At 41.8% G+C, this 24302-nt stretch overlaps 1 protein-coding gene across 7 annotated transcripts in view; it reads left to right on the top strand.

Annotated features, from left to right (window-relative positions):
- Nucleotides 1-24302, top strand: part of TRPM1 (transient receptor potential cation channel subfamily M member 1) — a 137335-nt gene that overhangs the window by 64087 nt on the left and 48946 nt on the right. For 6 of the 7 annotated variants that reach the window (XM_043554859.1, XM_043554861.1, XM_043554857.1 and 3 more), the window contains exons 2-10: nucleotides 3469-3548; nucleotides 7979-8174; nucleotides 9435-9648; nucleotides 10293-10417; nucleotides 11301-11472; nucleotides 13315-13489; nucleotides 13925-14048; nucleotides 15057-15129; nucleotides 16031-16131. In XM_043554859.1, the coding sequence (XP_043410794.1) occupies nucleotides 3469-3548; nucleotides 7979-8174; nucleotides 9435-9648; nucleotides 10293-10417; nucleotides 11301-11472; nucleotides 13315-13489; nucleotides 13925-14048; nucleotides 15057-15129; nucleotides 16031-16131 (1260 nt within the window). Of the gene's footprint in view, nucleotides 1-3468; nucleotides 3549-7978; nucleotides 8175-9434; nucleotides 9649-10292; nucleotides 10418-11300; nucleotides 11473-13314; nucleotides 13516-13924; nucleotides 14049-15056; nucleotides 15130-16030; nucleotides 16132-24302 lie in introns of those variants that run through there. The other variant, XM_043554860.1, reaches the window with a different exon arrangement.

Raw genomic sequence — 24302 nt, 5'->3', positions numbered from 1 at the left:
GGGGTTTTTCCTCTGAGTGGATGCAGCCACTTTCCTCTCATTAGTGATGTGGTTTTCAAGCAGTCATTAAATTACTTGGAGACAAAGGTGTAGTGTTGCTTTCTGAAGGCCCCTCGGGAAGGTTTTGAATTATAATCATTCCTGTTATTCAAAAAGAAGCCAAGTAACCAGCTGACTCTTAAGACCTTCCCAGAAAGACTCGGGGAACCATAGGTCCTTCCAGAAGGATGAAAACCCTGATCAGACTGTCTCAGCATGACTAAGGCCGGGGCCAGGACTATCTGTGGAGCAACGAAAGTGGCATTGGGGCCTTGACATGACCTCATCGAGAAGGGTGTGTGTGACATGTGGTCATTGCCGGCACGCTCTGAGGAGACAGCATCCATGGACACAAGGGAACCCCTAAATTGGAATTGCTGCCCAGATGGGTGAGGGCCACAACACCCTCAGGTCACAGGTCACACTGTGACGCTCACTCTAGAGACTGTGGGAAAGTGGCCACGAACATGAGGCTCTGTCCTCTGCAGTTTCTCCAAGATCTGATTCAGGATTCTCCAGGTTTCACAAGCTAGGTCGCTCCATTTCCCTGTGTCTGCTCTCCTCCCTCAGAGATACACACACGTTATATACACACCACATTTTACATAGCACACATGCCACATGCATAGCACACACCACACATATTACACACATCACACATATAATCATACCCACTCACATGCACACCATCACACATGTGCACACATCAGACCACACACACACACACACACACACACCATACACTCTACACCCACACACCACACATACATCGCACACACGCACAAATACATCACACAAGCACACACATCACACGTACACAAATATCACAACACATATTGAGCCAGTCCTCAAGGAGACACAGGGAAGGATGTTGGCACCCTGGTAAGGTGGACAGGTTTCCTTCCTGCCTCGCTCAGCTCCACAAAGCCACCCCATACTGCCAACCTCCTTCAGCACATGTGCGGGCATCACATCCTCTGACACTTCCAGGGGGTGGTGACCCAGCTTGCCCTAGAAGTCCCCAAGCACCCCAAATGCTTCTCCTCTGAAGTCCCCAAGCACTCAGCACAGCACCTTGCACAAAAAAAAAAATCTTCAACAAATGGATGTAGGTGAATGAGAGGTCAGGAAATGAAAAATGACAACAGCTAATTATTAGAATGGCAGAGGTTTTTTTTCCCTTTTTAAAAACTTGTTTTATTTTAGATTTTCATTTCAGGCAAATTTTTTATATTTTTAAATAGGTAATACCTTTATATAATTCAAAATTTTAAAGGAAGAAAAACCCAAAGTTTTAATTTTTTTAATATTTATTTATTTTTGAGAGAGAGAGAGCGTATGAGCAGGGACAGGCAGAGAGAGGAAGACACAGAATCCAAAGTAGGCTCCAGACTCTGAGCTGTCAGCACAGAATCTGACATGGGTCCTGAACTCACGAACCATGAGATCATGACCTGAGCTGAAGTCAGATGCTTAACCAACTGACCCACCCAGGCACTCCAAAAAACCCAAAATTTTAAAGAGAAAAATATAAGTTCCTGCACGTGGGCATTTATTGCATCTTTATTCATGTTTGCCAAAACTTGGAAGCCACCAACTTCAGTGGGTAAGTGGATAAATAAACTGTGGCTCATCCGATGAAATATTACTCAGCACTAAAAAGAAATGAGCTGTCAGGCCATGGAAAGGCATAGAGCAATCTTAAGTGCATATTAGTAAGGGAAAGAGGCCAGTCTGAAAGGCTGCATATGTATGATTCCAACTATAGGACATTCTGGAAAGGGCAAAACTATGGAGACAATAAAAAGATGAGTGGTTGCCAGGAGGTGGGGTAAGATAGGGGTAAATAGGCAGAACACAGAGGATGTTTAGGGCAATAAAACTATTCTGCATGATACTATAGTGGTGAACACATGTCATTATACATTTGTCAAATCCCTAAAATATTCAACATTAAGAGTGAACCCTAAGTAAACTGTGGACTTTAGGTGATTATGAAGAGTCAATATAGGCTCAACTTTGGTAACAAAGGTACCACTTTGGTAGACAATGCTGATAATTATGGAGTCTGGGCATGTGTATATGGGAACTCTCTCTACCTCCGTTTCAGTTTTGTTATAAACTAAAACTGCTCTTAAAAAATAAAGTCTTTTTCGGGGTACCTGGGTGGCTCAGTCGATTGGGTGTCTGCCTCCAGCTCAGGTCATGATCTCACAGCTCGTGAGTTTGAGACCCACGTCAACCTCTGTGCTGACAGCTCAGAACCTGGAGCCTGCCTCAGATTCTGTGTCTCCCTCTTCCTCCCCCTGTGTTTGCCCCTCCCCTGCTTGTGCTCTGTCTCTTTGTCAAAAATAGGTAAACACCAAAAAAATTTTAAAATAATAAAGTCTTTCTCAAGAATTTAAAAGGTGTGTCATCTTCACCCATCACCCATGTTCCCCAGGCCTCCAGATCCCATCTCTTGGAGGGAACCATGTTAGCTGCTCCATGTGAGCCCTTCCCAGTATATTATGTCTACTGTCAAGCAAGTGTGTTTTCATATTAATATCTCTTCTCTGTAACTTTAATGACAATACCCGAGAGATTATTCCATGTCTTACTTTTTTACTTACTATAGCTTGGTGATCATTCCCTACTGATACAGAGAGAAAGTCTTATTTTTTTAATAGCCACAGAGAATTCTATTGATGATTGTTCCATAACACAGGTACAATCCCCTACTGATAAACAGTAGGTGATGTCCAGTCTTTTGATATCATGAACAGTGGTTGCAATAAATAAATGAATATGTGTCATTTTGCATGTATTCAGGGATACTGATAGAGTAAAATACTAAATGGTAAAAAGGTATATGCTTTGTAATTTTGATATTATTGCCAAATTGCCCTTGTTAGAGGTTGTACCAACTTCTAGCTCCAGCAGCCATGTTATATAAGTACCCATTTCTTCACAACCTTCAATATTTTTAATGATAAAAATAACATTCAGTGAATCTGAGCACCAGTTAGAGTCCACTTGTAAAATTACTATGGTGTATGGGTGCCTGGAAGTCCAAAGAAGATGAGGTTCTTGATAGCAGACAAAGTCCTAATCGGACGCTTGCAGACTTTGTTGGCTTTTCCAGTAACTCACATTTATACCAGGGCTTGTCTGGGCACTGGCTTGCTCCAGGATGGCATAATGCCCCCTTTGCAGACTTTGACTTGCATGCAAAGCCTAGGTTTTGTAGCCCTATGGAAACCATGAATACCTACTTCCAAGCCATTTCTCTGAAAAAGATTCTTAAAGAGTTGCATCCACCATTATTGAAGGTGTCTATTCAGATGTTTTGGTCAGACTTCCTGTTAATGATTTTTTTTAAGTAAAATAATGAACTCTGATGATTGTGTGGGACTATATTGGTCTAGTTTTCACTTCTTTCTCTTCCAGGGACAGAAAGCTTGGATAGAAAAAACCTTCTGCAAGAGAGAATGTGTCTTTGTAATTCCCAGCACTAAAGACCCTAACAGGTAAATTGGAAGTCACACCTAAGACATTATCCAAACCAGCACTTGTTCACCAGTTGCCAGCAACTATTCTTGTACTTGCAGGAGGGGGAAGAGGAGGGAAGAAGAATGGCTAGAATCCATTCCCTATGGGAGTCATTAATCAGGGAATACTTTAGCTAAGAAGCTTCTCTGTCAAGATGCAGGAAAGATTGTTGTCTGATACTCATCCTAATCTAATGTGAACTCTCATAACCAGATGGGCCTTCAGTGTTCTTCCTAGTCTTAGGGAGATCAAGATTTCCAGGGTAGCTTCATGGCTTCCTGTTAGAGTTTCATAATGCTATTTAGGTAAATAGGTACCTCCAACACAATTAAGATCTGAATGGTTAAGTGAACTAGATGTAACTCTATGAAAAGGTGTAGTTTGTACACAAAATGTCAATTTCATTCACCTAAATAAAAACGAATCTGTTGGGGCACGTGAGTGGCTCAGTCAGTTGAGCATCTGACTCTTAATTTCAGCTCAGGTCATGATCCCTGGGTCATGGGATGGGGCCCCGCGATGGTCTCAATGCTGAGCTGAGCATGGAGCCTGCTTAAGATTCTCTCTCTCTCTCTCTCTCTCTCTCTCTCTCTCTCTCTTTCTGACCCTCCCCTGCTTCTGTGCCCTCTATTTCTCTCTGTATCTCTCTCTCTTAAAGTAAAAAAAAAAAATTAAGGGCACTGGGTGGCTCAGTTGGTTGAGAGTCTGACTTCCGCTCAGGTCATGATCTCACAGTTGGTGAGTTCAAGCCCTGTGTCGGGCTCTGTGCTAACAGCTCAGAGCCTGAATCCTGCTTCAGATTCTGTGTCTCCCTCTCTCTGTGTTCTGTCTTTCTCTCTCTCTCAAAAATAAATAAACATTAAAAAGATTATTTTAAAAAATTAAAAAAAATTTTTAAAGAAAATGAATCTGTTATAAACAAAACAGAAGGTCTTCTAAAGCCATGAAAGCGATCAGAAATGAATTTAGCTAAACCTTACCATCTATGAGGACAACAGCTATGGGCTGAGTTTGGAGAGCCACTGAGAGGATTCACCCAGTATGAAATCCATGCAGATAGGATCACTGACATTGAGCACACAGACTCTCAGACATCACCTAGGTCAGATATGACACATGCAACGTCAGCCCCATCATGTCCCCATGTTCACCCCCTCCACTATGCCCCTGTAGATTCCTCTCCCTGCTTAAATGCCAGTGATTATCCCCCAAGTCAAGAAATATGCATTAGGGGATAATGTCAAAGATCACGAAAGTCTTTCTTTTGTTGAACCTAAATGTCCCTCCTTATTTCAGTGGCACCCAGACCCTCCTTGATGGAAACTACCTATGCCAGCCCTCCTTAGCATCTGCTGTACTGCAGTCCCCCACATAGCCAAGTGGCTGGGCAGCAGAAGGAGCAGAAAAAGCTTCAGGGACTCACACATGAGACTCTTCTGTGAGCTGCATGGATTCTCTATCATGGGGTTAAAAGAAATCCTGGAATGAAAAAATAACCATTTAAAGCCCCTGAAAATGATCCCAAGGGCCAATAGGAAATAGAGAAATATCTATACAAAAACAGCTACAAAAATTCAATAGAAAGGCTAGAGTTTGTGGTATTTGAAGCATGAGAGCTCTGTCCCTTCCCCTTCCTGGCTCAGTAAGATCAAACTACATCTAAAGGAAGCAGAAGGAAATATTAAGTAAAATGGAATAAAATAGAAAATTTTGAAACAAGAGAGAAAAATCAATGTAACCAAAAGCTATTTCTTGGAAAAGATCAACAAAATTGACAAACCTTTAGGTAGACTGATGAAGAATTCAAATTACTAGAATCAGAAATGAAAAGATATTACTACCAATCTTACAGAAACAGAAAGGAATACTAATTTATACACTAATTACAATAAATTAAATAACTTAGGTGAAATGGACAAATTCCTAGGAAGACGTGAATTACTAGACCAATTCAAGAAGAAATATGCAATCTAAATAGACCTATATGAAATTAAGACATAGGATTAGTATCAAAAATGACCCACAAAGAAAAGCTTAGGTCCAGATGACTTCACTGCTAAATTGTACTAAATATTTTTCAAATAATTACACAAATAATCACAAAAATGTCAAAAAAATAGAAGATGAGAAAACATTCCTCAACTCAGTTCCTGGTTTCATGAGGCCAGTACTACCTGTATATTAAAACCAAAGACACCACAAAAAAGGAAAACTACATAACAATATCTTTTGTGAGTATGGATGCAGAAATCCTGAACAAATACTATCAAGCCAAATATAGCAACATATAAAAACATAATCAACTGGGATTTATCCCAGGGATGCAAAGTTGGTTTCACATCAGAAAATCAACTAATGCAATACATCACATAAATAGAATAAAAACAAAAATAACATAATCATCTCAACTGACAAAAAAGCATTTGGTAAAATTCAACACCTTTTATGATTAAAAATTGAGGAATTTCTTCAATATAATAAAGGACATCTATGAAAATCCACAGTTATCATCATACTTAATGGTGAATGATTGGATGCTTTGCCTCTAATATCAGAGATAAGGATGTCCACTCTCACCACTTCTATCCAAAACTGTACTAGAGGTCTTAGCCAAGGAAATTAGGATAAAGAAATAAAAGGCACCCATAGTGGAAAAGAAAAAGTAGCTATCTTTATTAGTAGATGACATAATGTTGTATATAGAAAACCTAAGGATTCACTAAAAAAAACCTCTTGTAACTAGTAAGCAAGTTCAGCAAGGTTGAAGTGTAAAATAAAAATAAGTAAACAAAAATTATGTTTATATCTATCTACTTGCAAAGAACAATGAAATAAAATGAAACTAACAAAATAATTCCATGTACAATATCATCAAAAAGAAAAAGATACTTTGGAATAAACTTAGAAAAGAAGTGCAAAACCTATACTCTGAAAAGTGCAAAACACTGTTGAAAGAAATTAACAAAGATCCAAATAATTGGAAAAACAGCCCATGTTCATGGATCAGAAGAGTTAACATTGTTAACAATATTCACAAATTGATCTACAGATTCAATGCAGTCCATATCAGAATCCCAGCTTGCTTCTTTGCAAAAATTGACAAGCAGACTGATATGGAATTGCAAGGGATACAGAATAGCCAAAGCAATATCATTTAAAAAAAAAAAAAAGAACAAAGTAGGAAGACTCACACACTACTTGATTTCAAAACTTACTACAAAGCTACAGTAATCAAAGTGGTATGGTACTGGCATAAGGATAGACATACAGACCAATGGAATAGAATCAGTAGTCCATAAATAACCATACATTTGTAGACAATTGATATTTCAGCAAGGTTACCAAAACAGAGGAAGAATAGTCTCTTCATCAAATGGTGTGGAAACAACTGCGTATCATGATGCAAAGAATGTATTTAGACCCCCACCTCACACCATATATAAAAAATTAGCTCAAAGTGTATCAAAAACCTAGGGGCGCCTGGTTGGCTCAGTCTCTTAAGCATCTGACTCCTGATTTCAGCTCAGGTCATGATTTCACAGTCGGGATGGAGGCTCACTTTGGGCTCTGCTCTGGGAATGGAGCCTGCTTAAGATTCTCTCCCTCACCCTCTGTCCCTCCCCAGCTCAGGCTCTCTCTAAAATTAAAAAAAAAAAACTGGGGCACCTGGGTGGCTCAGTCGGTTGGGCATTTGACTTCAGCACAGGTCATGATCTCGCAGTCAGTGAGTTCAAGCCCTACATCGGGCCCTGTGCTGACAGCTCAGAGCCTGGAGCCTGCTTCGGATTCTGTGTCTCCCTCTCTCTCTGCTCCTCCCCTGCTAGCACTCTGTCTCTCAAAAATGAGTAAAATGTAAAAAAAAAACTATCAAAAACATAAATGTAGGGGCTTAAACTATAAAACTCTTAGACAAAAACATAGGAGCAAATCTTCATGACTTTGGATTTAGCAAGAGATTCTTAAATTTGACAATAAAAGTATAAGCAGAAAAAGGACTATATTTTCAAGGTTACTAATGTAGAGAAATGTTTTATTAAGCAACAGAAGAATTCAACAATTTGAAAATTCCTGGAAGATCAATTCTGTCTGTATCAGGAGGGCATGATTACACTTTGTCACAGCATGTTTGATAATTGATGTCCATGTTGATGTTTTCAAGACATCAAAAAAGAGTTAAAATATATGCAGTACAGAAGGGCAACTATCCAATGTGTTTTAAATGGACTGGTATGTAAATAGATATAAGTTGTTATCTGGAAAAGGCCATCATAAGGGACATTTCTATCCTTAACAGAGCCATATAAGGAAAGTGTTAGTCTGCCCTTGTTCCGGTGCTACCCTCCTGTTGAGTTTAACTCCTCTTAAGGAGGAAAATGTTATAGAAAGATTGTTTTGTCCTTGTTTTCAGGTGTTGTTGTGGCCAGCTTACCAACCAGCATATCCCCCCTCTGCCAAGTGTAACATCCAGCAAAAATGAAGAGGAAAATAAACAGGTGGAGACTCAGCCCGAAAAATGGTCTGTCAGCAAACACACCCAGACCTACCCAACAGATTCCTATGGAACTCTTGAATTCCAGGGTGGTGGATACTCCAATAAAGCCATGGTAAGACAGGCTTTAAAAAGGGATGCCACTGTGTAAGCTCACAGTCTCTATCAGAAGCCCAGTCTCCCAGCTCCCCAGACTGCAGACACCTGGCTCTTCTTTCAGGGTGTGACTCAGTCTTCCTAGATATTTCATTGCAAAGGGAAGAAATATAACTGCACACTCAACTTTTTAGCCATGAGATTTGGAAACTGAGCAATCTTATAAAGAGCACGTAGTGTCACTAAGTTCATACCAGAATTGTGAATCTACAAATCATGCAACCATACTCATCACTGAGTGATGAGTGAGAAATTACGCTATTTGTTTTTTGAGGTTGTTTGGGGTTTGCTTTTGTTTTTTATAACTGTGAACCTTCCACTCCCCCTTGAATGGGTTAGGAGTGTCTGGAAATATTTCCCTCTGAAGTTCATCCACAGCCTCCCTGGGCCTGCATTCAGCTGGCCCAAGAAGACTAAGGTCTTTCACATTTTCACGTAAACAGGGAGTGCCCTCTGCCTTTCAGATGAGCCCTGCCAGAGAGGGGAGGCGTCAGCACTGTGATCCCTTTCAGCTAATTCTGAATAATACTCCCACATGTCCAGTCAGATCATTTTTGCAATTTCATTTTATTCCACTGGCCCAATGTCATTGTACAAATAAAATTCAGTTGCCTTCCAAATAGCACAACAGAGTCTTCTAGAATGGCACCCTACATATCGGCATGGACACAAAGAGGCTGTTCATAGGGGCAAAGGCATCTGACCATTCATTTCTTCTTCACCTTGGGGGGTGGTCAAATCCAGAGATTAACCCAGGATCCCCATTGTCAGCACCAACACAATGTGGCCAGTGAGCACTCCCTCAACAATGCCCTGTCTAACCTCTGGAGACATAGTTCTAGCTGGGCCTCTTTGGAATTGATTTTTTCAAGATTGAGGGTTGCCAGGTAAAACACAGGACACCCAGCTGTATTTGGATTTCAGATAAACAACAGATAATTTTTTAGTATAAGCATGTGCCAAATATTGCATAGGTCATACTTACGATAAAACATTTTTCAATGTTCACATAAAATTCAAATTTGACTGGGTGTCCTATATTTTTATTTGCTAAATCTGGCAACTCTTCCAAAGTTCCTTTCCCTCACTTAGCCACAGACTCACACAGAAGGACAGAAAGCCAAAACCAAAAGTGGTTGGACACGAACAGTAACCCTGTTCCCCTGTGATACAACAGGAAAACCAAGAACAGGTACGAGCAACACATACTCTTTTGCAGTATATCCGTGTATCCTATGACACCAAGCCAGATTCGCTGCTTCATCTCATGGTTAAAGACTGGCAGCTGGAACTCCCCAAGCTCTTAATATCTGTGCACGGAGGCCTCCAGAACTTTGAGATGCAACCCAAGCTGAAACAGGTCTTTGGAAAAGGTCTGATCAAAGCCGCCATGACCACTGGGGCCTGGATTTTCACTGGGGGCGTCAGTACGGGTAAGAGCAGGCCCCTCCCCTTCCTGTAAACATACAAACCCAGAACTCATTATAGTTCCCAAAGAGTTGTTGAATAATTAAGATCAAAAAAACAACCTGACAATATTTATGACAGAAGTGAAATCTTTGTCCAGTAGCTTATTTTTTTATTTTTATATTTTTATATTTTAGTGACAATGTTAACATTTCCAGCACCCACGATGTGCCATTCCTCGAACTGAGTCCTGTACAAGCCTTGTTCTCACTGAGGCCCTTGACAATCCTTTTTGCCCTCCTATGGGAGAGGAAACAGAGGAAGGGAATGGTTAGGGCCATGCCAAGCAGTCTGACTCTTGACTTTGGCTGAATGTAGCCAAGGAGCCCCACTCACTTCCATCTTTAGGTATTAGAAATTTGTAAAGGAAATCCCAGTATCATTGCTTTGGTTTTTGTTTTTTGTTTTCCCTTTTCTAGGAGCTAATGCAGGGTGACCAGTTATTATGAGCTCAGACTTCCGGTGTACTTTCTTTTAATGATGAAGGTCGTTATGCTTCAACCCTATTCCATAGGGAATGGAGTGGTTCAGAGAAGGGGTCCCTAAAGTTCATAAGTAATGGTATGATGGGAGGAAAGGGCCTAAAAATATGATCCATGCCTATTTGTAGGTGTTATCAGCCACGTAGGGGATGCCTTAAAAGACCACTCCTCCAAATCCAGAGGTCGGGTTTGTGCTATAGGAATTGCTCCGTGGGGCATCGTGGAAAACAAGGAAGACCTGGTTGGAAAGGATGTAAGTGTTTTCTCCCCAGATACTGGCAATTTTTCAAGTCAAAGTCTTTATATTGAGATAACTGTGGATTCCCTTGCAGTTGTAAGAATAATAAAGAGAGGCCCCATATGTCCTTCCTCCTTTTCCTAATGGTAACATGTTGCCAAATGTGGTATAGTATCACAACCAGGATATTCATATCAATACAGTCAAGATACAGAGTATTTCCATCACCATTAGCATCACTCATGTTGTCCTTTAATATCCATGCCTAATTCTCTCTGACCTCTACCATCTCTTTAACCTCTGGCAGCCACTAATCTTCCCCTTATCTCTATAATTTTATTATTTCAAGAATGTTCTATAAATGGGACCATGCACTATGTAACCTTGAAGACTGCTGTTTTGTGATTTTTTTTTTATTGTTGTTGTTTTATTCCACATTCCTAGAGATCCATCCAGGTTGTCGTGTGTATCAATGGTTCATTCCCTCTTATTTCTGAGTGGTTTTCCACGGTATGGGTGTATACCACAGTTAGTTTACCTGTGTATCTGTTGAAGCGCATCTGAGTTGTTTCCAGTTTGGCTATCACAAATGAAGTAAGCATAAATGTTCATGCACAGGATTTTGTGTTACTGTCAGTTTTCATTTCTCTGCAGTAAATGCCCAGAAGTGTGGTTGCTGGGTTGTCATTATCTAAAATGATTTATTTGTTTTTTTCTAATTTAATATAGAAATTTGCAAACAGAAATTTTCAACAGAGAGAGGACAGGGAAGCAAGAGTAGGTTTAAGTGCACAGTTAGATGAAGTTGCCACTACATACGTATGTATACTGCCTGCTTTCCCTGGTAGTCTTAATGTCTACATTCTGCAGCGCTGATCTATGTTGTGCATTTTGCCAGGTAACGAGAGTGTACCAGACTATGTCCAACCCCCTAAGCAAGCTCTCTTTGCTCAACAACTCACACACTCACTTCATCCTGGCCGACAATGGAACCCTGGGCAAATACGGTGCCGAGGTGAAGCTGCGGAGGCAGCTGGAGAAGCACATCTCTCTGCAGAAAATTAACACAAGTAAGTTCTGGCAAAGCCCATGGGTGCTGGGCTGCCACCCCTGCCATGAAACCCAGGCTTAAATGGAAACTTCCCAAGTGTGTTTAGAGTTTCCACTTTGATTCTCATCAGATCCACAGAACAACAGATCAACAGACTTGTCTAGAGCCCTTAGTCTGGCCAGGTACCAAATCACACTTGCTGAGCTGTGTGGTGATACTCTGCCCCAGGTTTACAGGGAGGGGCCATGTGAGAAACAGCCCTACAGCAGTTGTCATGGTGACAGCATTGCCCACCATGTTGCCCAGTGTAATTACTGTAGTTATTTTTGTAATGTTTGAACAGGAAGAAAGTTCCTCACTCAAAGACATAGGAGGATTTCTCCTGTCAACTGTTAGTTGATCATTAAATTAAATATCTCTGTAGCTCTGGGTCTCTCACCCAGACTAAGGTGGGCTGGATGGGAAGACTTGTGGAGACAGCCACAGGAAACATCTGCTCCCCAAGGCCCCACCTGTGCTGGTCCAGGTGGCACAGCCCTACAGCAGGGCTGCCTCCAGGGGGTGGGTGGTGAGGTCAAGCTCAAGAGAAAGGAACAAACCACAAGCAGATGAAATGATAATGACTGGTTAGGATGAAAATAACTGTTGTTATCTCTTGAAATGTGCTCCCACTCTGGCAATACTTATTGCCAAAATATTATTAAAAGATTTTAAAGACTATTTTGTTTTCACCATCCCTGATAAGGTTTTTGTGAAAGCCAGTCTAAGGCCTGGAAATGGCCATTGTCAAGCCCAATTAAGGACCTGTGAGCACAAGTGGTTAGAATGGTTGCCTGCAAAGGGGACTGTGGATAAACTACTTGGTGACTGACTTTTTTGTTCTCACATTTTTAATTGTCTTGGACTCATAATTTTTCACACTGCCCAACTTCATCTGGCCATGTGACTTGTGGGCTTCCCTTTGTCATCCTTTGCCTAGGGCTCTGAGTGAGGCAGGGACAGCAAAGGGGTGCTCAGTCGTCACCTCTCACAGCTTGGAGCTTCGGGGAATCCAGCCTACATACCAAGAAGAACCAATTTTGCCCTGTTTCTAGAAAATGAAGCGATTTGGCCACCATATTCCTGAAGATTTAGAATGTCAAGCCTTGCTTGGCTTGGAAATCTCAAAGGCAGGGTCTGCCTCATCTTTACCTGTTTTTCCGATATCTGTTGGCCGGCACAAAGCAGACCCTCTGTGCATATTCGCTGAAATGAACTTCACTGAGATTATCTTGGTAGGAGAAGAGAAAGTTGTTCAAAACTTTTTAGAGTTCCTGACTATAGAAATGCATCATGGAAGCAAACCAGAAACTCTGAATTCGGCCACTTGAAATGTTTAGATTTCCTCCTAATGTATGCTAGCAGATTTTATCTGAAGGCCTTCAGAACTATGAGACCAAGGACATTTCTCCTACTTGCCATTTGTTGATGTTGATCAAGTAACTCCCATCACAACTAACGGTCGCCTGGGGAAACACGCTTAGAATATAACTTGTCCTGGCCAATCTGGGGTAAAGTTGTCAAGCAGACAAATTTGTCTCTGTGGCTCTTCCACTCCCACTGTCCTCCCTCTCCAGAATCTCAGATTCTTGGACTCCTCCTGCTTCCTCCTGCTTCTCAGAGTTCACCCTGCTTGTTCTGCCTCCAGAAGTTAGCCTGTCCCTACCACATTCCCAAAGATTCCTACTATCTGATGGAGACAGAGGGAGGACTCGGGGAATAAGTTACTAACTGATGGGTTAATAATGGTGGTCCAAGTTGCCCTCTCAGGTAATTTGTGCCATGTCGTTGGTGTGTATGATAAGTGTGTTTTATGTTGCAGGGCTGGGACAGGGTGTGCCTGTCGTGGGCCTGGTGGTGGAAGGAGGCCCTAATGTGGTTTCCATTGTCTTGGAATATCTCCGAGAAGACCCTCCAGTACCCGTGGTGATTTGTGATGGCAGTGGGCGAGCCTCGGACATTCTGTCTTTTGCACACAAGTACTGTGAAGAAGGAGGGTAGGATTTCTGACATGTTACAAAGGGTGGGTTTTTAACTGCCTTCTTGTTAGGCCAAGAAGAAAACCCTAAGTGATACATTTAGCCATTCCAAAAATGCTAAATAATGAAGATTTACTAGATCTCTCCCATTTTCTGAGGTCAGCATGTGAGGGAGCTGTCAAGAGCATGATGTTTCTTACAGAATTCTTTCTCTGGGGGAATATACTCTCTTCCAACTTCATTTTCCCTTATAAGGTTTTCAACCAGCCTGGAATTTAGGACACGTGTGAATGCAGTTTTTGACTGTGGTCCCTTTTTGTCTCCTAGCCTGGGATACCCTCCAATGGTAAAGTTTCAAATCAAAGACACCAGACGGATGTAGAGTTGTCTGATTTATTCATGTACAGATTTAACTCATATTGTTTCCTTCTCTTTTGCATTTCCTTTGAACAGGATAATAAATGAATCCCTGAAGGATCAGCTTCTAGTTACCATTCAGAAAACATTTAATTACAACAAGACACAATCTCATCAGCTGTTTGCAATTATAATGGAGTGCATGAAAAAGAAAGAACTCGTAAGTGTCTTGAGTTTATTTCCAAACCAGCTCCACAGAGAGAATTATGTTTCCTTTCTAATTCTGCCCATATGTGCATGATGGACTTGTTCATATTTTAGTTTCAGACTTTTCCAAGGGGCAGTTTACAAATCCCTACCAAATTGGCTGTTATGCCCACGTGATAGAAACAGACTAAGCATGCACAGGGAAGGGACCCAAGTGCTTTCAGAGCTTAGCACACGTTAGGTGACACCATGCTACTTTGCACCAGTTCTGAGGTTTATGATATTAATCATATGTAAAGCCATGAGGAGCAACAGACACACCCTTTTAGGTGCACTTACAAAATTCTATCACTTCACTCTCCAAATACAGTAATTATTTCCCACTCCTTGCCTCCCTAATTATGCTTGTAAGGAATACACACAAGGTAGCCCCTTCAAAATTTTAAATCTAGAGGGATGCCTGGTTGGCTCAGTTGGTTGAGCATCCAACTTCAGCTGAGGTCATGGTGCCATGGTTCATAGGTTCAAGCCCTGCATCGGACTCTGTGCTGACAGCTCAGAGCCTGGAGCCTGCTTCAGATTCTGTGTCTCCCTCTCTCTCTTGGCCCCTCCCCCACTCATGCTCTGTCTCTCAAAAATGAATAAATGTTTTAAAAAATTTTTTAATTCTAAATCTACAAATTTCCTACAACTGTAGCAGTTTTCTGAGTAGAAATTATTTTGTCAACTTGGTAGCAATTTAGATATTGGAGTATGTAGATACTGAATGGGCTCTTTCCTCTTGAGAGTAGTGGAATAGGTTGGGTAAATAATAAAATAGGTATCCAGGCAAAGATTCAGAGTCAGGACGATCAAAGTTATCACTTGTGGAAATGAAAGACACCTGGCTTAAAATCATTCCACTTCCAGAATCATTGAATCGCATGTCAGTCTCTATGGTCCTTTAAAAAAAAAAATCCAATTGTCCCTTTTAGTTTCAACTTTGCTTTACTTGGTCTTTTCATGATTAACTTGTTTTCAGGTCACCGTGTTTAGAATGGGTTCCGAGGGTCAGCAAGACATCGAGATGGCAATTTTAACGGCCTTGTTGAAAGGTGAGCTCTCAGGAAACAGTGACTCCTGGCCTCTCAGTGCTGGCCTAGGCCAGGGCTTTGCTTATGGCCAAGAAACCACACTCCCTCTTCTCCTGCCAGGAACAATGTCTACTGGTGATCGAATCCAGAGCCAGTTAGGCTGCCTGGAGTTATCTCACTGTGAAGCCATGGCAGAACAACAAAGCTCACGATGGGTGTCTTGGGAAGGGGCATTTTCTGTGGGTGCCAATGGACCATGTGGGTGGATGTCAGACCAGTTTCTATTCATAACTAGTTCATTAAGGGTTTCCTCATAGAGGGGGAACATGGGTGGTTTTTCATTTGCCATCACTGCAATGATTTGTTCAATTTCCCCATCCTGTTCCTAATGATAGGCTATGACCTGGCCACTCACAGGGTCACTCTAGGACACACATTTCTTCTCTGCCTCTTGGCTACTCTAGGACAATGAGAGGGCAGGGATGAGAGAGGAGAGTGTCACCATCGGACCAGGTGCCTGGCAGTGCTGTGCTGGTCTCCCCACGGCTGGGGGCTGGTGCTCTTGGCCTGTGCCCACCTTTGGCCTGAAAGGGTTGATGTCAAGGCAGTCCCAGGGCTTCTGCCCTCCTGCAGATGAGGGTCCTGGAATCACCAGGTTCCTCCTCTGTCCCTTCAGGGACACCAAGCCAAGCAGACATGGAAAGAGGTGGCCTCCAACCTCCTCCCAGGCAGCTCTTTGAGAACATGGAGTTCTTAGCTTTGGGGCCTGAGTAGTCACTCAGGGACAAGAGAAAAGGCAGGAGTGCTTAGTTCCAGGCTGGCGTGAGCCAGCCCAGGGAAGCCCGTGCTCACCTCCCAGCACCTGCCTAACTGGGGCAATCCAGGCATGGAGTGAGAAAAGCCTTGTTTCTTGCCTTTCCAGGGACAAATGCATCAGCCCCGGACCAGCTGAGCTTGGCACTGGCTTGGAACCGCGTCGACATAGCAAGAAGCCAGATCTTTGTCTTTGGGCCCCACTGGCCGGTGAAACTAAGTGTTTTTCATCTCATACTAGCATGACCTTGTATAGATAATATATTAGTATGTTCTCCCTCATTACACAGATCTCAAGAAATTATCTGGGGTTTCTGATGATCCAACGTTAAATGCATTAGGGTCATTAGATGTTGCTATTTAACTTCCAAGAACCAGAAAGAAGAGCCACTAGTACTAATTATAGATTCAAAACAGTACTCTTGAAGAAATAACCACTAAATATTTTATCTTTGCTGGTGAAGTGGGGTTTACCCTTTTAAAGAAAAAGAAGAAAGAAAATAGCCCATTAAAATTAAATACAACAGTTGCATTGAGAGCATCGTCTTTTTAAATTATGTTCCATGGTACCCTGGAGGCCTAGAGAATTCTAGGGTGGGGGGGTCTTTGGGGTGTGGTATGTATGTGTCTGTGTGTAGCATGTGTGTGGTGTGTGTTATGTGTGTGGTGTGGCGTGTGATGCCTGTGTATGGCTTAGTGTGTGTGTGGTATATATCTGTGGTATCTGTGTGTGTATAATAATAATTAATGTGTGACAGGATGTTTGTGGGTGTGATACAGCTGTGTGTGTGAGTGGTAGGTGTGTGTGTGTGCAGAATGAGCATGTGTAGTAATCATCTCTAGGCTTTCTTATTTCCTGATGGTTCCATTTTCACGCCAGCCTGTTTTCATCTCATGAATGCCATACCTGAGGATACAAATTGGATGTTTTAAAGTCCTCTTCTGTTCCCTAAATTATCTATATTTTTCTCCCTGGTCAGCTGCTCCCATTTGTCCACTTTGTCTTTTTCTGTTGCAGATCCTGGCTTGTCCATCCCTATTTCCAAATGAGGGATGGGACCAATTAATTATAGGAAGCTTACTTTGCCATTAAACAGCTCTGCTTTGCCATGTGCAGATTGGAACAGACTAGTGAAGCTCTGGACCTCTCTATACAGGTCCTTCCAATGATTTAGCGACCATTCTTCCGGTTTCTGCCTGGGGGTGAAGCCCAGGAATGCAGTTACTCTGCACCTGCCCAAGGGGGTGTTGGCAGGGCACACAAGAGGGGATGGGGGATGAATGGCCTCCTGTCCTGTAGACAGTCCTTCCACTGATCACCATGCTTTCTACCCATCATTAGCTCTCATTCTCTGAAAATCTGGTCCTACCTCTACTGATACCTTCACATTACTCCTGGTTTACTCCTTCATGGTTTTAACTACCCGTTAGTATTTCCACAAATTTGTTAATAGCTCTTGTCTGCCTCTTCTCCTTGAAATAGATTTTTCTTTATCATAGTCTTCTGTTATCATTTCCATGAGGAGGAAGGGCAAGCAGGAGACATGTGATCAAGACTGCAACCTGGAACCAAAATCCTTCTCAGTCTCGCCATAATGCAATATATGGTCTCCAAAAGCTTCCTTTAATGGTTGAAGCACATGATTAACTATTTGCTGTGAATCTATAGTCTTTCTAGAATTCTTGACATAATAGAGAACTTGTGATAGGGAGTATTTGATAATTACTACACAATAAATCAATCCTAGGTCTGATTGGTTATATTTTATTAGTCAATATTCTTGTATTTTTTTTATTAAGTACAAAAATAAAAACTGTCCCCAAAAAACTCTTTGTTAAGGGTTTTGTTAAAAACATAACAAAAACTGAGGCACCTGGGTGGCTCAGTTGGTTAAGTGTCTGACTCTTGGTTTTGGCTCAGGTCATGATCTTGCTGTTCGAGCCCCACGTAGGTGTCTGAGCTGACAGTGTGGAGCCTTCTTGGGATTCTCTCTCACTCTCTCCTGCCTTTCCTAGCTCTCTCTCTCTCTCTCTCTCTCTCAAAATAAATAAACTTTAAACCAACAATAACAACACAGAGAGAGGTAGTAGTGTTTGATATATACATATAACAAAGTAATTGATTTATATTGAGTCATAAAAACTTGGACTAACAATTTTTTAAGGGAATAGGCTAAACTCCACCTGAGCATGTAAGAGCAAGGTTTGGGGACATCTAGACCACTGCCCATTTTAAAGACCAAAATCTATAAACCTTGGCCAGCTTCACTGAGATTTCTGAAACAGAAAGAAATATCTGCATATTTTTTATGATGAGAACCATTTATTTGGCTTCCATCTGTGGACAAGGGCTTATCCTTTGGCAAAACCATGAACTAGAACCTTAAATTCAAAGAAATTGGTAACAATGCCTGATATTTGGGTCACACACCCATGTTTTACCCCATGTGTTCACATATATGAGCATTACTGGACCAGCCTTCACAACTCTGAAATAGATCTGATTGCCCTCATTTTATAGTTTGGAAAAATAAATTGATATCCCAAGAGGTTAAACAATTTTTCCCAAGTTTACTCATGACACTTCTAAACAGCATGTAGATCAAAGAAGTCTCAAGAGAAATTTTAAAATATTTTCAACCAAATGAAAATGAAAATACAACTTAAAATTTGTGGGATACAGCAAAAGCAGTGCTTAGAGGGAAATTTCTAGCATTGAATGCATATATTAGAATAAAAAAGCACAAATCAATAACATTGAAAACAGGGGTGCCTGGGTGGCTCAGCCAGTTAAGCGCCAGACTTTGGCTCAGGTCATGATCTCACAGTTCGTGGGTTTGAGCCCCGTGTCGGGCTCTGTGCTGACAGCTCAGAGCCTGGAGCCTACTTCAGATTCTGTGTCTCCCTCTCTTTTTCTGCCCCTTCTTGGTTCACACTCTGTCTCTCTCTCTCAAAAATAAACATTTTTTAAAAATTAAAAAAAAATAATATTGAAAACAGGAAATCAATCGAGAAAATCAACAGAAACCAAAATCTAAATCTTTGGAAAGATCAATGAAATTAATAAGCCTCTAACTAGGCTAAGAATACTAATATCAGGAACGAAAGAGAAAACATCACTACAGACTCCATGGACATTATAAGGATAATAAAGGAGTATTGTGAACATTATCCCCAGCAAGTGATTGTTTAATCCATATTTGAGGTTGCAAATAGGAATTTCCTCTCTCCAGATGTGGTCCATGCCATCCCTTATCCTTCTAAAAGAGCAGTGCCCACAAGTTAACATCTTGTGCAGCCCCAAAAGGGACTGTCATCTGCCTTAAGCTGGATCTACACGTCTAGCAATACAACAAATATAATCTTTCAGTCATATTAAGTTTTCATCTGCAGCAATTCCCAAGGGTTTTGTCATGCTTACACCTGATAAACCACATCTTTCTGTTCTGAGGTTAGCTGTTCTGGGGCCCAGATGGACCCAGGTGGAAAACATCTTCCTTGTTACACGACACCTTGTTAGATTCAGTCCATTATGTCAGCTTATCAAAATTTTTAAATTTCAATTATGTCACCCAATATACTTACCATCTCGTTTTCCTTTCAGCCGACTCAAATGCTAAAGTACCCAACCCTCTCTCCAGCCTGTCACACCTCTCTTATTATTTGTGATTCCTCCAGAATGGTTGTCTCCAAGGTATTTTAATCGAAAGAGCCCTTTCTACACATGGCATCTTGAGTAGAGCAGCAACATATAAAGCAAATAAGAGCTGAGCCCACCCCATTGGCCACCTTTCCCCAGGCAGCCCCTGAAGCCCCTCTTCAGAGTAAAGGGCTCTAGTGGCCCTGGCTAAAAGCTACCACTGTAACATTACCAACCACCCTCTTAGAATCCTGAAGTGTGACCCTTGAAGGAAGAATGGATGAGTCGTTTGAGCATCTAGGAATATTCTTATGATGCCTGACCATATCTACTCCATCTTTAATTCTCTTCAATGACAAAGATGGACATTAAAAAAGAAGAGGAGGGATTCTACTCCTTCTCATTCACTCAGCAGCAGCAAATGGTGGAAATAATCTCTTCTTTGGCTTTCTTGAACCAAACCATTTTTTTAAAAATCCCTATTTTTACTCATTCATTCACTTAACAAATGTTGGTCAACCACTTCCTATGATAGGTTCTAAGGACAGAGGGGTGAATAAAACAGACCTTTCACAGCCCTTCTAGAACTCTCTGTGCAGTGTTGGTGTGGACATGGTATGACAGGGTGGGCAGGGAAAATGAGGCAGACAAGAAACAGATAATCAGATGAATAAATATTGAATTGTAAATTGTAATAATTGTTAAGAAGGAAAAATGCACATTTCCATGAGACAGAATGTGGGGAATGGGAGGGCTACTTTTTATTGAGACACCAGGGAAGACCTTGCTGAAAAAGTGGAATTAATGCTGAGACCAAATAGGTGAATAGATGCTGGCTGGTGAAGACTGAAGGGAAAGCACCTTCCATCCAGAGAGAAGAGCATGTAAGGAGCCTGAAGCAAGAAAGAACTGGACATTTTCAAATAACTTACTGAAGAAGAAAAAAAGGCCAGTGTGGCTAGAATGCTGAGAAGGGAGTGACTCAGGAGGAGGTTGCAAGCCAACCAGGAGCATAATGCAGTGCATTATGAGCACTGCAGACCTGGTATAGGACAGAAGGCTGGGTCTGAGAGCTTGGGGAACCACTTAAGGACTTTTCTTTTCCTGAGCAACAATAAATATTATCTCACACAGTGTCTGTGGGTCAGGAATTTGGGTGTGGTTCAGCTGGGCAGTTCAGGCTCAGGCACTCCCATGAGATTATCCTTAAGCCATATGCTTGAGCTGCAGTCATTTGAAGGCTTGACTGGGGCCGGGTGATCCACTTCAGGATGGTTCACTAAATAGTTGGCAAGTTGGTTGTTGGCCTCAGTTTCTCCCCACATGAATGCTCCATAGGGCTGCTTGAAGCTCTTCATAATAAGATGGCTAGCAATTTTTGCTCTTCCATCAGGTCATTCCCCTTTTGTTTCCTCAACTGCTGTATCATCTTGTTTTTGCTTTTTTCCCCCCAATTTTTTAAAAGTTTTATTTATTTATTTTGAGAGAGACAGAGCATGAGTGGGAGAAGGGCAGAGAGAAAGGGACACAGAGAATCCCAAGCAGGATGGAGCCCAACGTGGGGACTAACTCACGAAACCATGAAATCATGACCTAAGTCACAACCAAGAGTTGGACACTTAACCAACTGAACCACCCAGGTGCCCCACCCCCAATTTTTTTGTTGTTGTGGTAAAAGTCATTTAAGTAAAATTTACGATGCCTGGGTGGGTCAGTCGGTTAAGCAATTGACTCTTGATTTTGGCCCAGGTCATGATTTCGTGAATTAGAGCCCCGCAGCTGGCTCCGAGCTGACAGTGCAGAACCTCCTTGGGATTCTCTCTCTCCTTCTCTCTCTGCCTCTCTCTCTCAAAATAAATAAACTTTAAAAATATAAATGAATAAATAAATAAATTTACCATCTTAAACATTTTTAAGAGTATAGTTCAATTGAACTAAGTACATTCACATTGTAGTGCAACCATCACCATCATCCATCCATAAGACTCTTCATCTTATAAGACTAAAATTCCACATCCATGAAACAATAACTCCCCATTTCCTACTTCCCCCAGCCCCTGGCACTCCCATGTTACTTTCTGTCACTATGAATTTGACCACTTTAAATACGTCATACAAGTGAAACCATACAGTATTTATCCTTTGATTGGCTTATTTCACTTAGCATAATGTACTCAAGGTTCATTTCTGTGTGGCATATGTTAGAATTTCCTTCCTTTTTTTTTTAATTTTTTTTTCAACGTTTATTTATTTTTGGTACAGAGAGAGAGCATGAACGGGCGAGGGGCAGAGAGAGAGGGAGACACAGAATCGGAAGCAGGCTCCAGGCTTCGGGCCATCAGCCCAGAGCCCGACGCGGGGCTCGAACTCACGGACCGCGAGATCGTGACCTGGCTGAAGCCGGACGCTTAACCGACTGCGCCACCCAGGCACCCCTTTCCTTCCTTTTTAAGGCTTAATCATATTCTTTTGTATGCATAGACCACATTTTCTTATCCGTTCATCCATCAATGGACACTTGGGTTGCTTCCACCTTTTGGCTATTTTGAGTAATGCTGCTCTGAATATGGGTATACAAACACCTACTTAAGACCATGTTTTCAATTCTTTTGGATATATACCCAAAAATAGAATTGCTGGATCATAAGGTAATTCTATTTTTAATTTTTTGAGGGGCTGCCAAACATTTCCACGGCAGCCGCACCATTTTACATTTCCTCCAACAGTGCATGAGGGTTCCAATTTCTCCACATTCCTGCCAACACTTGTTTTTGATATGGGTCACCTAATTGTGGTTTTGATTTGCATTTCTTTAATGATTAATGATGTTGAGCATCCTTGCATGTACTTGGACATTTGCAAATCTTATTCTGAGAAATGCTTATTCAAGTTCTTTGCTTGTTTTTGAATCAGTTTGGTTTTTGTTGTTGTTGAGCTTGAGCTTTAGGAATACTCGATAAATTCTGGATATTAATCTCATCAGATATGTGATTTGCAAATATTTTCTTCATTAAGTGTGTTGCCTTTACTCTGTTGATACTGTCTTTTGATGCACAAGTTTTTAATTTTTGATGAAGTCCCATTTGCCTATTTTTTCTTTTGTTGCCTGTGCTTTGGTGACATATCCAAGAAGTCATTGCCAAATCCAATGTCATGCCTTGAATCTGTTGATACTCTTTTGATGCACAAGTTTTTAATCTTTGATGAAGTCCCAATTGCCTATTTTTTCCTTTGTTGCTTATGATTTTTGGTGACATGTTCAAGAAGTCATTGCCAAATCCAATGTCATGAATCTTTGACCTAGGTTTTCTTCCACAAGTTTTATTGTTTTAGCTTTTACATTTAGGTTTTTGATCCATTTGGGGTTAAATTTTGTACATGATGTTAGATGAGGGTCCAACTTCCTTCTTTTTCAGGTGAATGTCCAGTTTCCCCAGCACCAGTTGTTGAATGCTGTGTCAAGTTTTCACTGAGGATTATAATTGTCTTGTCTACATGAGGAGTCAGCCAGGACACTCTTTCATCCATATCTCTGCGTTGACCAGGGACCACACAAACTCTCATGGTGCCCTCAATGAAATCTTTACCCTGTCCCACTTAAGTGTTTTAAGCAGGAGAGTTACATGGTTTTATTTACATATTTAGGATCATTCTGGATTTAACATAGAAAATGTGTTGGGTGGGTACAATGGCAGGTAGGAGGAATCCTGTTAAAAGGTTATTGAAGTAATTCAGGGGAGAGACATCACCTGGGGCTAGAGCAGAGGCAGAGGAGAAATAAGAATTGGACATAGTAAAGCAATATTTAGCATTAAACATGATGTGCCTCAAGACAGATTAATCGTGGAAGAGGGCAGTGCAGGCAGCAAGATGTCAGCAATCTCCCCCTGTTCTCTGGCTTGCTACTGAGTTCAGGGACACTGGAAGAGGAAAGGTTGGAGGGAGTGGTTTTGAGTGTAGTTTTGGACATCATGAGCTGTAAAAGCCTTTGAGATATCCAAATGGAGGTGCCAAGTTGGGAATAGGAACTCTAGGGAGAGACATGGACCGAAGCTAGAAACGACAAGTCAATTGCAAACACATGGGGACTGGCAGTATGGGCCTCAATACAGTTGCTGAAGGAGAGTAAAGAAGGAAGGAAGGGGCTGTGGATAGAGCCCCAAAGAGCCTCAACATTTACAGCCAGTGCTGAGAAGCAGTGGCCAGATAGGAAAACCAGAGCGTGCATTACCAGAGAAGCAGGAAGAGGCTTGAGGGGGAAGCAGGCAGCAGAGTCAGATGCGTTAAGAGCCCAGCATGAGAAGGACTGGGAAATGCCCATGAGGTGGTACCAGAACACTCAGCCCCTGCCACAGCCAGAACCATGGACAAATGGGAAGAAGCAGCATGGAATACATGGAGCAGGGCACAGGAAGGGAGGGATGGACACTGTGCATGCAGACAGTTCACCAGAAGAGTTTGGCCAGAGGACAGGGCAAGTCCGGCAAGATAGGACTTGGCAAGATAGTAACTGGAGGGGTCAACTTTGTCTCAATGTTGGTATCACTGTGTCTGCACCAGGGCCATATACCCCCAGGCTCTCCATGTGACTGGAAGACAGGCCCAGCAGCCAGGTCCCACTTCTGCACTGCCTCCTGTTCTCTGAGTGGAACGCATTCTTCCCTCAATGCATTCAGTCTGTCGCCACATGGGTGCATCTTGGTAACACCCAGCAGGCCTTCTCAAGCCACCAATAAGCTCA

Source organism: Prionailurus bengalensis, chromosome B3, assembly GCF_016509475.1.
Source record: "Prionailurus bengalensis isolate Pbe53 chromosome B3, Fcat_Pben_1.1_paternal_pri, whole genome shotgun sequence".
Classification (NCBI taxonomy): domain Eukaryota; kingdom Metazoa; phylum Chordata; class Mammalia; order Carnivora; family Felidae; genus Prionailurus; species Prionailurus bengalensis.
This window is presented reverse-complemented; position numbering and strand designations above follow the sequence as displayed.